Here is a 13,370-nt window from a genome sequence, read left to right on the forward strand (position 1 = left end):
AAGTTCCTAACACCTAAAGAAGGATGCGTATTTTTGCCTTCTGGCCTTGCGAGGATGGGCTGTGGGAACACCTGGCCTCAGGAAACCCATTAACGGGTGTTCATTGTTCCCCTCCAGGGTGGGGTGCTGTGTACTTGACTGTATTTCCCATGTGGCTCTTTGTTTCCCTGTAGGCTCTGCAGACCTCCTGCCATCTGGATCCGGAAGAAGATGGCAGGAGGAAGCAAGATCAAAGCAAGGATGAAGGTAAGGTCTATTTTATGGTTACCAGATTTTTTTCAATGAATCCGGGGCCACTTTTTTTGGGGGGAGGGTTTCATGCTTTATTATCCATAATTAAAGGAGGCACAAGAGGTTCACAATCCACATTAAGCTGAGCTGATTTGACACCTAAAAGTATACTATATTTGTTACTGCTAGAATTCATAATTGCCTCCTCCCACAGATATTGCACTGACATCTAACCACATAAGTTGCTAGCAGAGTCCCAGGCTCCTTCCCAAGATGCCCTCTCATTGGTATTCTGCGTTTTCTCAGAATACTCAGTTATACACACACATACATTTTCCCACTCACACTCAGCTCATGACAGAAGAATCACAGAATTCTAGAGTTGGAAGGGACCCCTGAGGGTCATCTAGTCCAACCCCCTGCAATGCAGGAATACTAGGTGCCCCATCCAGGGAGGCTCCCCTTGGCTGGCAGAAGAGGAGGAGGCCAAAAAAGAGAGAGGGCGCCTTCTGATGGTGAAGAGAGAACTCCCAGGCTCCGCCTGGCTCAGATCGAGCTTGGTGGTATCATCTGTTGGGAGCGCTGGTACCGAGCGTACCCAGAGCCTGGGGGAAGGGGCATGTCAAGCCTCACGCAGCTCCTCCTCTCCCCTGCCTGCCTCCCTCCTCCAGCTGGGAATGGTGCGCGCTCTGCGCACGGGCGGGCAGCATGGCGAGTGTCGCCCCCGTCACGATGGCACCCGGAGAATGCTGCACCCGCCTTGCTCTGCCTCTGCCACATTTCCCGGGGACATTTAATGAAATCTGGGGACATTCCGGGGACGGAATTTGTCTGGGGACTGTCCCCGGGAAACCCTAGTCTATTTCCAAGGACATGTTCAGGGTATACAAGAAAGTCCCCCAAACAGATCTAATTGCTAGCCTTCTCTTCTTTTCCATTTAGAAGACCTCCTGATAGAAGACCTGGAATGAAAGCGACCATTGACACCTGAGGTGAGGTGCAAACGGATGCAGGTAGTGGATATGTTGCATAGCTTGAAGAGGTTTTATTTCGGAAAGCTCCCCCTAATGTGCGACCCAGCAATTCATCTGTAGGAATGGTTTTATTTATTTTTTGAATATATTATTGTATTTTATATTTTTGTACATAGCTTGGAGGGCCTCAGGCTTTTAAGCAATTTATAAATTTGTAAAATAAAATTTAAAAAAATTATGTGCACCTATTGTTGTTTCAATTTCCTGTTTGCACCAAAGGTAGCAATCAGAATATATTGCACTGGGATGATTTTACAGATTCCTGGATTGGAAGATGATGTGGTACCTCGGGTTAAGTACGCTTCAGGTTAAGAACTCGGCTTAAGAACAGAAATCGTGCTCTGGCGGCGCGGCGGCAGCAGGAGGTCCCATTAGCTAAAGTGGTGCTTCAGGTTAAGTACGCTTCTGGTTAAGAATGGACCTCCGGAACGAATTAAGTACTTAACCCGAGGTACCACTGTGGGTATAGGGACCCAGGTGGCGCTGTGGGTTAAACCACAGAGTCTAGGACTTGCTGATCAGAAGGTTGGCGGTTCGAATCCCTGCCACGGGGTGAGCTCCCGTTGCTCGGTCCCAGCTCCTGCCCACCTAGCAGTTCGAAAGCACATTAAAGTGCAAGTAGATAAATAGGGACCGCTCCAGCGGGAAGGTAAGCGGCGTTTCCGTGCGCTGCTCTGGTTTGCCAGAAGCGGCTTTGTCATGCTGGCCACATGACCCGGAAGCTGTCTGCGGACAAACGCTGGCTCCCTTGGCCTATAGAGCGAGATGAGCGCCGCAGCCCCAGAGTCGGACACGACTGGACCTGATGGTCAGGGGTCCCTTTACCTTTACCTTACCACTGTGGGTGCGTCTTATGGAGCGAAAAATGTTAAGTCATCGTTTGTGACATTTGTATTTGTTTTCTCTTCCAGGTTGAAAATGAAACAAACCAACTTCAGGATGGTTCGTTGATTGACCTCTGTGGAGCAACATTACTGTGGCGCACTGCAGAAGGCCTTTCGCGCACTCCCACCGTGAAGCACCTGGAAGCTCTAAGACAGGAAATAAATGCCGCTAGACCTCAGTGCCCTGTGGGCTTCAACACACTAGCCTTTCCTAGTATGAAGAGGAAAGATGTTGTAGATGAAAAGCAACCCTGGGTTTACCTGAACTGTGGCCACGTCCATGGCTACCACAACTGGGGGAACAAAGAAGAGAGAGATGGGAAGGACCGGGAATGCCCCATGTGCCGATCTGTTGGCCCTTATGTGCCGCTCTGGCTTGGATGTGAAGCTGGATTTTATGTGGATGCTGGCCCTCCAACTCACGCGTTCAGCCCATGTGGACATGTGTGCTCAGAAAAGACAACTGCCTATTGGTCCCAAATACCTCTTCCTCATGGTACCCACACTTTTCATGCAGCCTGTCCATTCTGCGCACATCAGCTTTCTGGTGAACAAGGCTACATCAGACTTATTTTCCAAGGACCGCTTGACTAACTTGTGTTATCTGAGAACTGCGTTCAAATACATAAGCTAAAAGATTCTAATTTCAAATGAACTGCCGTCTTAAATTCAACTATATTTAAAATTTAATAAATTCCTTTAAACAAAATTCAACTATCTTTCATTCTCTGGGCTTTGACAGTTTACTTTGAGATGAAGAATACTTACTATTTAAGTGGTGAATTCCTCTGTAGATAATGGATGAAGCTGGTTATGTAGAAAAGATTGGTGGTGGATAGCTGGAACAGACTGAAGGTAGTTCCTAGCCCATCATTTTTCAGATGGAAAAGATAACATAATTTGCCTTCAATGTAAATGATTTGAATAACATGCCTTTAATATCTAAAATTTGTCTTTTTAAAAAGTATATAATGGAGGGGTGAAAGTGGTCAGTTCAAAAGGATATGAGTTTACAGCTTGGATACAAACATGTAAGATAGAGCAACATGTATAGTAACTCCTTTTTCTATTTATCTTTGCTATGAAAAATTATCCTAGGTAATATAAAAGCATATAAAAACAAAAGCAAGTCATACAAGGGAACTGACTTCTGAGTTGACCCCCTTTCAGGCCATGCTCTTCACTTCAATGGGCTTTACATGTGCATGCTACACCTTTACATTCTTTCCCCCAAAGAATTCTGGGCACCGCAGTTTACTCCTCACAGAGTTGCCAGTCCCAGCAACACTTAAGGAACTGCAGTGCCCAGAATTCTTTAAAGAAAGAATGTGCCTCAGGGGTTGGACTAGATGACCCTAAGGTCCCTTCTAGCTCTACAATTCTATGATTCTGTGAATGCACATGGAACCATGGATTGGGGAGTGCTGAAAGCTATCCACACTTTGGCTCTGTTGAAAGCAGTTAGTCACAGCTAGCTAATTCATGAAAGTGTGGCTAATTTACAGCACAAGCCTGTGCATGTCTACTCAGAAGTAAGCCCTGTTGACTTCAACGTGGGTTACTCCCAAATAAATGGGCATAGGATTGTGGATTCATATCAAGAGAGGAGCGGCTTTTGATTTAACTGTCTCACCTGCTATGGACTGTTTAATTTAAAAAATTGACTAACAGTTTAAACTTAATGATGTCTACTCAGAACTAAGTCCTTGTGAATTCCATGGGGCTTACTCCCAAGTAAATGGACGGAGAAGTAATTACATGCAAGAATGCCAGGTAAAACGAAGAGAATAATCTCAGAATAACAGTATTAGCGGTAGCATCCAGCCCAATCCTATATACACTAGTACCTCTAGTGGCACACATGCACAAAGTGTGATTCAGCGCTTCTACGCATGCATGCGCCGAAATGTTGCGGTATTTCCGTGTTTGTCCCCCCTGCCGAACGCAACCCCAAATGTTTCAAATTCAAACTTTATTTGCGTAGCCGACTGGCCATAGCATCTAAAAGACAAACACCAACAAAAATACAACAAATATGGTTACCAATAAAACCTTATAACCTATTAAAACTCACGGTAATAGCTCCTTGGAACTTAACATAAATAGTAAAATGATAATAATAATAATGATAATAATAAAATCCTATGCTGGGAATCCGGATGACTACACTGTTGTCGTTCAGATAGCAGCTCTCAATCTCATTGCTCTCTCGATAAATCTGGCAACCTTCTCTGTTATCGAGCTGTTCTGGTCGGCTAGAAGTGAAAACAATTTGGCTTCACAAGAGCGGCCTGGGATGGCAGATAGGAGCGGGGTGATGGTCTCATCCCTCAGATCTTTATATAGGGGGCAGGATAAGAGTACGTGTGACACAGTCTCTACATAGCCGGATCCACAGGGGCATAGCCGGCTCTCGATTGGAATTTTTTTGGTATCTACCTTCAAGAACAGCTGAGGGTAACATATTTAGTCTGGCCAGTGTAAAGGGCCGCCTAAATTTTGGGATGGTTAGGTTGGACAAGTATGGTGCCCGAGATTTGAAGTGGGAGGGGGGCAGATAAGCGTACCAAGCACTAAATTTCTTGATAGAGGCCAGATTATTCTGCAGTTCAATATCCTTCAGGCGCTGGTCAATAAGGATTTTTGCCTTGGGAAGACCCATTTTAAGTAGGTGTTGTGCTTGGAGGCCACATGTGAGTAGTTTTTGATGCACTGTTTTGGACCACAGACTTCTGTGTGCATCTCGTGTAACTAGGGGCAATAGGCCGGATGGATTTAAATTTAAGCGAATCCAATAGCTGAATGTTCTTAACCAGGTCCTGGTTTCGACAGAGGGGAGGCCGGTCTCCAATCGTAGGGCCGCGTTGGGGGCACATGGTGGGACGGCTAGAATCTGTCTTAAGAATTTAGACTGGACCGTTTCAAGTATGTTACAATGGTTTCCCGTCCAGATTTGGGCCCCATAGAGTAACTGCGCCAAGGGTTTTGCTTGAAAAACCTCCAGAGCTGCTGGAATATGCCTGCCTCCCTTTGTAAAGTAGAAGCGAGATGCTTTTTCCCTGGCATATTTATGATGAGCCTCCCAGGACCCTGCAAACGCAACCCCAGGTATGACTGTACTCAGAGGTAAGCCCTGCTGAATGCAGTGGCTCTTACTCCCACGTAAGTGTAGTTAGGATTTCCCCCTTGGGAAATCAGTTTTCAGCCAGGGGCCATTCATTCCATCCCAGCCCTTTTTGGGGGTCCCCCCCTTCTATTTTAGCCTTATGGTTATAAACTGGCCATCATCGATATGGATTGTCCGACTCTACAGAAATGCAGGAATATGCAATAGTAACTCAGCTTCGAAGGCGCAGGAAACCAATAAGAAACCAGCAGAAGCCTGGGCGCCCCTCAATCAAGTGAGAATGGACGAATGGTGCGGCCACATCAATCCGGAGCTGCCCCCCACCCACCAAGCAGAAGCAGCAGCAGCGAGGGCCCCCCAGGGATGGAGACGGGAGCTTGGCCCCCCCTCAGTCCCCGGGGCTGAAAGCAGCCCCTCCACCCACAGAGCCTGGCCCCGGGGGCGACCCCCCCCCCCGACCCCAGGACCAGGGGGTGCAAGCACTGTGCCTCTCCCCCCCCCCCCGGCAGCGCAGGAGGAGGGAGGGAGGGAGGGAGGGAGGGAGGGAGGGAGGGCGGAGAGGCAAAGGGAAGGAGGCAGCCGTGGGGGGAGGGGCGTCAGCGGCAGAACAGACCCCTCCCCCCTGGCCGCCCCCACCACGCATGCGCGCTGCTGCCTCCCGAGCGAGCGCCTCTCCGAAGCCCACCGGGAGTCCCTTGCTGCTGCTAGTGCTGCTGGGAATGGTAGTTCTGCGAGGGGAAAACTACAATGCCCAGAATTCTTTGAGGCAAAGAAGGCGCTCCCAGTGTGCTTTAAAAACACTGTGCGGTGTTAATCAGGCAGCCTATTCACACGGTTCCCTTTCCACACACCTCCCTTACTGGTCAAATATATTAAAATTATCCCTCCCTAGACTGTCTCTTTTCTCCTTCTGTCCTGGAAAACCGCATTAAAACCCTTCGGCGGCAGGGAGGGAAACGTATAAAACCATTTTAAAAAGAAAAAAGAAAAGTCGCCCCGTTTCTACTCCAGCAACCGGAGCGGAAGCAGATTCTTGCACGGAACGTCCCTCAGTGCAATGCAGAGCAGGGCAGAAGGCGCCGGTCAAGCTGCGCTGCTTGATGGACATTCCCCCCCCCCTTGCACCTTTCCCCCCACTTCTGAACCTGCATGTGGAAGTTTCTGGCCAGAATTGCGCAGCTGCCCAGAGCGCTCTCTCTTTCTTTCTCCCTCTCTCCCTCTCTCTCTCTCTGAAAAAGCATGTCAGCTTCTGGGGTTATGAAAGGCTATTGAGAGTGGAGCTCTTAGACTTAACACACCTGCTTAAGTTTGTGAAAATCAAAGGTGTCTCAATGGTGGAAACTTAGCTCACCTCTTTATCGTCAGAAGTAGGTTGAAAGGACATCCTGCTAAGGATGGATACGAAATCCTGTTGTGTTGTTTATTAAGAGATGGATACGAAATACTAATACCAGTTATCTATGACACAATTGGTCAGTTAGTTACGTATTTTTATTGATTTAGAGGGGGCAGCTGCCCCCCCCCCCGCCTCCCTGGCTACGCCCATGCCAGGAGCCTGGCACATCGTCTTTGGTGTGGTGATGCTTTCAAGAAAGCAATCCCCAATATTCATCTTCTTTGGTTTTATGAACTTTTATGGACTTACAATCTGCATAATGTGTTAAAGAAAGGAATAATATTTTGCTACCATCATAATAGCTTCTACGGATAATTTTGATTCATACTTACCTGGTCTGGCTTGCCTAAGGAGAAAATTTGAAGGTCTATCTATCAGCTTTGAAGACAGGACCCAGCGGGAACCCCGGGGTGAGCTTCAGATGGTCGCCATCGATGGAGCTCCTTCTGTTGGTGGTTTACCCTTCCAGACTTCCTGCAAGCTCAGGATTGTTTTAGGCAACACCATAGCAGTGTAGTAAAAAAAAAAAACAAGTAGCGAGTGTCTACTTTTATTTTTCTCCTTTTCATTCAATTCCATAAGTCTCACAAGAAGCCAAATTTACCATGCTGGCGTTGAAATAAATGTCTGCCCTGATCAGTCGTGGCTGGCGCCATGGGGCAGAGCTGCATCCCCAACAGAGGTGCTGCCCCAGCTTTCCTGGATGGGGCAGAGGTGAGATTGGGGCTGTGTGTGGACATGGGCGGGAGAGCTGGATTGGCTCCACCTGTGTGTCTGCACAGCCCCAACCCCCCCCCCCCCCGCCCAGTTCAGGTGAACTGCAGGAATGTGGGTGTCATGGCTGATGAACACCAGGCCTCTTCCTGGTTCACATATTTGCAGCCCACATTGTCAAACACAGGGAATAATATTCACAAGTTCGATTCCCTGCTGGCTGGGCTCTTGCACCTATGCAGATCCATTGGCTCTCGCCGGTCTGGAAAGCTCTACCTTAGAGCATTGGGAATATTGAAGTGTTGTGTTTAGTGTTTATTATGTTTTTGTATATGTTGGAAACTGCCCAAAGTGGCTGGGACAACGCAGTCAGAATCATCACCATCACCATCATCCTGGAATAAGACATTCCTATTTGCAAGGGAGAAATGTTGGCTGGTTGAGGAGGGACAGGTATAGGAGACAGCTATTGCTCAGTAGGGCAGGAACAACTTCAGCTGGAATCCAAAGGAATGGGCACATTTTGCATACAGTATTTATACAAAGTGGAACATGGAAGAAAACCATGTGAGAAAACTTAGCCGCGTCACTCAAGAGGGGCAGGGCTTGTGGCTGCTGGTTTTCTCAGAGCCCAGGTTGCCGCATCACGAGGTTCATTGTGACACCTCCCTCTGCTGGCTCTAGAAGACCTGGGGATCTCCTATGCCTGGATCATTCCGTGACTCTTAAGGAGCAAGGATGTAAGTAGGATTTCTTTCAGCATATTGGATCCTCTTAATTGAGGGTCCGCGTTCCGCACAGGCCATAGGTGCAGCCCCCCTTCCTTGGGAGGCGTGGGGGTGGAGCCGAACCCTGCTATGGCCCCACGATCACACCATGGCCTGTTGGCCAACCGGGCTGGTGGTGTGATCCAGGGGGGCCTTTAAAAGGCGGCGGTGCGTTGTGGGGGGGGGGGGGTTACCTGGCCTCGCGGCACCAAACACCCGCCCGCCCTAGATTTAGGTATGTGCTTTGGCCTTGCTCTGGACTTTGGTTGGTCGCCTGTTTTGGAACAGGGGCCGGGTGCGGTATTTTTCCTTTGGGCAAATTGGTTTTTGCCTACCTCTTAGCAATTGTCACAACCTTGTAAGGTTAGGCGGTTAGGCATTGGCATAGTGGAGTGTGGGGGAGGGGAGGTGCGGCCATCACCTGCCCCTCCAGGTACAAGGGTATTCCAGTAAAGGAATCTGCGGGTCTGGATCTTGTCCAAAGTCTGCTTGGGAGGCTAGGGCCATGCCAGGACCCAGCGGGAACCCCGGGGTGAGCTTCAGTTGGTCGCCATCGATGGAGCTCCCTCTCTTGGTGGTTTACCCTAAGCCAATACCAATGCCACTCACATTGCTGTAATCAATAAATCTATGGGGACGTAGATCAGGAGAGTGAGCCCATTTCTCACATTTTTCTCTTTATTTTCTAGGTTTCAGAGGTTAAGGCGGGCGCTAACCCGATTAGGAAAGAAAAACAAAGTTTCTCCCATGCCCGTATCCACCCCCTCCCCCACTGCCTCCCCCTCCCCCTCGCCCCCCACCTCCCCCTCCCCCTTGCCCACCGCCTCCCCCTCCACCTCCCACAGCGGCCCCCTATTTGAAAAATCTAAAAAGGTAAGACCCTTCAGCAGGGCTGGATTTAGATGAAGAGAGTCCCTAGGCCCTCCCCCCACCCCCACCCTCACGACTCGAAGAAAATGGAAGGCTGATTCCCCAAATGGAGTGAAGCGAAGGATGGTGATGGGCTTTTTGTTGTTGTTGTTGAGTCGTTGAGTGGTGTCCGACTCTTCATGACCCCATGGACCAGAGCACGCCAGGCCCTCCTGTCTCCCACTGCCTCCCGCAGTTTGGTCAGACTCATGTTGGGAGCTTCGAGGACACTGTCCAACCGTCCGTCGTCCCCTCCTTCTCTTCTCATGATGTGGACAAAGAAGCGCAAAAACACGCAAACTTCTGGGGGTTTTTTGTGTCCCCCCCCCCTTCGAGTTACGCACACCTGCGTTATGTAGCGCAATCCGGAACGGATCGTTTGCGTAACACAGGGTACCACTGTAGTTCTGTATTTTCAGTTTGAGCTAGCATCATGGCTGCTTCCTCATAATCCGCTTGCTCTTCCACATCCTGCTTCACTGTTTATATATATTAATAATAATAATAACAATAATAATAAATAAATAAACAAATATTAAAATACAATACAAAGTCACAAATTAAAAGCTTCCCTAAACAGGGCTGCCTTCAGGTATTTTCTAAATGACAGGTAGTTGTTTATCTCTCTGCCCCCTGATGGGAGGGCGTTGCACAGGGCGGGCGCCACTACCGAGAAGGCCCTCTGCCTGCTTCCCTGTAGCTTTGCTTCTCGCAGTGAGGGAACCGCCAGAAGGCCCTCGGCGCTGGATCTCCGTGTCCGGGCTGAACGGTGGGGGTGGAGACGCTCCTTCAGGTATACTGTTTCTCTTTCAGGGAGGTTTTGGTCTGGTTGAATGCTTGCAGTTGTTTCAGAGTGAATAGCTGAACCAACTACAAGGCAGTTGGCACCTGAAGGCAGCCCTCTTTAGGGAAGTTTTTAATGTGGGATCGTTTAATGTATTGCAATATTTGTCGGAAGCCGACCAGAGTTGCATTTTCATAGCATTTTCAAGTTTCTGTCTAGCACCACTTTCCAATCTTTTACTCATGCTGAGAGTAGAATCTAAAAATAAGAATAAAAATTAATCTTCAACTGGGTAATCTTGGGCTTCTGTCACTCTTCAGTAGCTGCCACCACTCACTGACTTCCCCATGCCTTTCTTGAGGGGCAGTGAGACCCCTCTGGCTGACTCCTGGGGTTTGGAGATGAAAACCCCTCACTTTGGGTTTCTCCTGGAGGGTTGGCGCTTGCACATTTGGGGGCTTTCCCCCTCCCAGGACCCTTCTTAAGGCACTGGTAGTGGGCAGAATTCTGAGATGGAAAATGCCAGGGTGCGAGGATACTCGTCAGGTGGGTTTCTGCCGTTAGCAGAAGAAGGAAGTTCCAGTCAAATGCAGGAGCAAAACAGCAGTCTTTATTGCTGACCACAATCTTTATTGCTGTGCTACAGGTCTCCACACAGAGGAAGGACCTGCCTTCCCAGAATACTTATACAGAAGGTAAGGTCTATTTTATGGTTACCAGATTTTTTTCAATGAATCCGGGGACACTTTTTTTGGGGGGGGGGGTTATGCTTTATTGTCCATAATTAAAGGAGGCACAAGAGGTTCACAATCCACATTAAGCCGAGCTATGGACAGGCCCTTAGAAGTTTTGCCCTGGTGTAGTATTATATTCCATCCAGGGGCAAAAATGGACTTTATTTCACCTAGGTCAAAGACCCAGTTTGGCACACACATTTGTGTATACACACACATAGGCAGGGGGCCTGAATGGCACTGCCCCCCCCCGAGGGTCATCTAGTCCAACCCCCTGCAATGCAGGAATACTAGGTGCCCCATCCAGGGAGGCTCCCCTTGGCTGGCAGAAGAGGAGGAGGCCAAAAAAGAGAGAGGGCGCCTTCTGATGGTGAAGAGAGAACTCCCAGGCTCCGCCTGGCTCAGATCGAGCTTGGTGGTATCATCTGTTGGGAGCGCTGGCACCAAGCGTACCCAGAGCCTGGGGGAAGGGGCATGTCAAGCCCCACGCAGCTCCTCCTCTGCCCTGCCTGCCTCCCTCCTCCAGCTGGGAATGGTGCGCGCTCTGCGCACGGGCGGGCAGCATGGCGAGTGTCGCCCCCGTCAGGATGGCACCCGGAGAATGCTGCACCCGCCTTGCTCTGCCTCTGCCACATTTCCCGGGGACATTTAATGAAATCCGGGGACATTCCGGGAAACCCTAGTCTATTTCCAAGGACATGTTCAGGGTATACAAGAAAGTCCCCCAAACAGATCTAATTGCTAGCCTTCTCTTCTTTTCCATTTAGAGGACCTCCTGATCGAGGACTTGGAAGAAAATATTGACACCTGAGGTGAGTTGCAAACGGATGCAGGTAGTGGATATGTTGCATAGCTTGAAGAGGTTTTATTTCGGAAAGCTCTTCCTAATGTGCGACCCAGGGGTGCGTCACAATGTCTTATTTTCAGGGTCTGGCTTATATTGCACAAATGCATAGAAATCCTGCTATGGCTTATTTGATGGGTATGTCTTCTTTGGGGGGGGGGGGAAACACGGCAACAGCCTTCAGCAGTGCATGCTGGTGCCTAGTCTTTGCTGTTGCTCTCCTCTACGAAAAAAGAAGCGTGGGTCTGCATGCAGTGTTAACCTTTGTGCATTCTCCTTTCCCATATTGTTTGACACTTTCTCTTCCTGGACACCCCGTGAAGTGGCCCAGCAGGCGCTAGATGCGGATGTGCATTGCGTGGGTGTGAGCACGTTGGCTGCCGGCCACAAAACGCTTGTTCCTGAACTCTTCAGAGAGCTGCATGCCCTTGGCCGCCCCGACTTGCGCTCTGCAAAGGGAGCCCGGGCACGCAGCCCGCAGACTCCCGAATCCGCCGCCAGGCACCCCAGTGTGGTGTAGTGGTTAAGAGCGGTAGACTCGTAATCTGGGGAACCGGGTTCGCGTCTCCGCTCCTCCACATGCAGCTGCTGGGTGACCTTGGGCTAGTCACACTTCTCTGAAGTCTCTCAGCCCCACTCACCTCACAGAGTGTTTGTTGTGGGGGAGGAAGGGAAAGGAGAATGTGAGCCGCTTTGAGACTCCTTCGGGTAGTGAAGAGCGGGATATCAAATCCAAATTCTTCTTCTTCTTCTTCTTTTCAGACTCGCTCAGGCCTTCTGCAGGCCAAACTAAAGAAGAAGAAGACTATCAAGGCTAAACTGAAGAAGGCTCTCAAGGAACATGCTAGGTTTCAAGGCAGAAACAGGGGCTAAGAACACCCCTGGTTCCGAGTAGCCAGATGGGTGTTTGGCTAAATAACAGATCCGTTGCCTTTTCACCGCGGCCGCCGCCATCATGGGTCGCATGCACGCTCCTGGGAAGGGCCTCTCCCAGTCTGCCTTGCCCTATAGGCGAAGTGTGCCCACATGGCTCAAACTTACTTCTGATGATGTCAAAGAGCAGATCTACAAGCTGGCGAAGAAGGGCCTAACTCCCTCACAAATTGGTGTGATCCTCAGGGACTCCCATGGTGTTGCCCAAGTTCGTTTTGTGACAGGCTACAAAATTCTAAGGATTCTTAAATCCAAAGGACTTGCCCCTGATCTTCCAGAAGACCTTTACCACTTGATCAAGAAGGCTGTGGCTGTCCGTAAGCATCTTGAGAGGAACCGGAAGGATAAAGATGCCAAATTCCGTCTCATTTTGATTGAGAGCAGAATTCATAGGCTTGCTTGTTATTACAAGACCAAGAGAGTACTCCCACCTAATTGGAAGTATGAATCATCCACAGCTTCTGCTCTGGTTGCGTAAGACCAGTTCTATTCACCAAGGGATCACATTGGTCATTTTTTGTGTCCCGTGCAATGCCTCTTCAGAGAAGGATGCCGTAGAGCTGTCTTATTTAAAATCTGTGGAATAAGATGTTATCTTGACCATGCCAATAAAAATCAGTTTTTTCCCCTAAAATAAATAACAGATCTGTTACCTCGCTAACAAATAACCTGTGAATGGCTTGGTAGAAAAATGGGTTTACATCCCTCAATGAGGGAATGCAAGAGCTCATAAGGTCGCTCAAAACATAAGCAGTCACATCAGCAGTCTGTCAAAGGGGGCTTCTAATTCCAGCTCATTTTGAAAAGTAATGGCACTAAATATCAGGCAGAAGATCCATTGTGTTCATGGACTTGTCTTTTGGGGAATGGGCACCACGTTAACAAAACATCACCAGGCTAGAATTTTGGATCATGCATGTCACACATTTTGACAGCTCCTCTGAAGAGGGGTGTCATCCACACTGCGCTTTCCAAACACAGGGCTGTGTTTGTTTTTTTTAAATTATTTTTAT

General features: G+C 49.0%; 2 protein-coding genes across 2 annotated transcripts; both read left to right on the plus strand.

Annotated features, from left to right (window-relative positions):
• Positions 1 to 240: 240 nt before the first annotated feature.
• LOC117044524 (E3 ubiquitin-protein ligase pellino homolog 1-like) lies at positions 241 to 3,243 on the plus strand. The gene is made up of 4 exons (XM_033145342.1): positions 241 to 246; positions 903 to 942; positions 2,139 to 2,827; positions 2,869 to 3,243. The coding sequence occupies exons 1-3, from the start codon at positions 241 to 243 to the stop codon at positions 2,741 to 2,743; spliced, it is 651 nt and encodes a 216-aa protein (XP_033001233.1). The 3' UTR covers positions 2,744 to 2,827; positions 2,869 to 3,243.
• A 9,109-nt stretch (positions 3,244 to 12,352) lies between these two features.
• LOC117044798 (40S ribosomal protein S13-like) lies at positions 12,353 to 12,984 on the plus strand. The gene has a single exon (XM_033145602.1). The coding sequence runs from the start codon at positions 12,380 to 12,382 to the stop codon at positions 12,833 to 12,835; it is 456 nt and encodes a 151-aa protein (XP_033001493.1). The 5' UTR covers positions 12,353 to 12,379; the 3' UTR covers positions 12,836 to 12,984.
• The last annotated feature ends 386 nt before the right edge of the window (positions 12,985 to 13,370 follow it).

Source organism: Lacerta agilis, chromosome 3 (assembly GCF_009819535.1).
Source record: "Lacerta agilis isolate rLacAgi1 chromosome 3, rLacAgi1.pri, whole genome shotgun sequence".
Lineage (NCBI taxonomy): Eukaryota > Metazoa > Chordata > Lepidosauria > Squamata > Lacertidae > Lacerta > Lacerta agilis.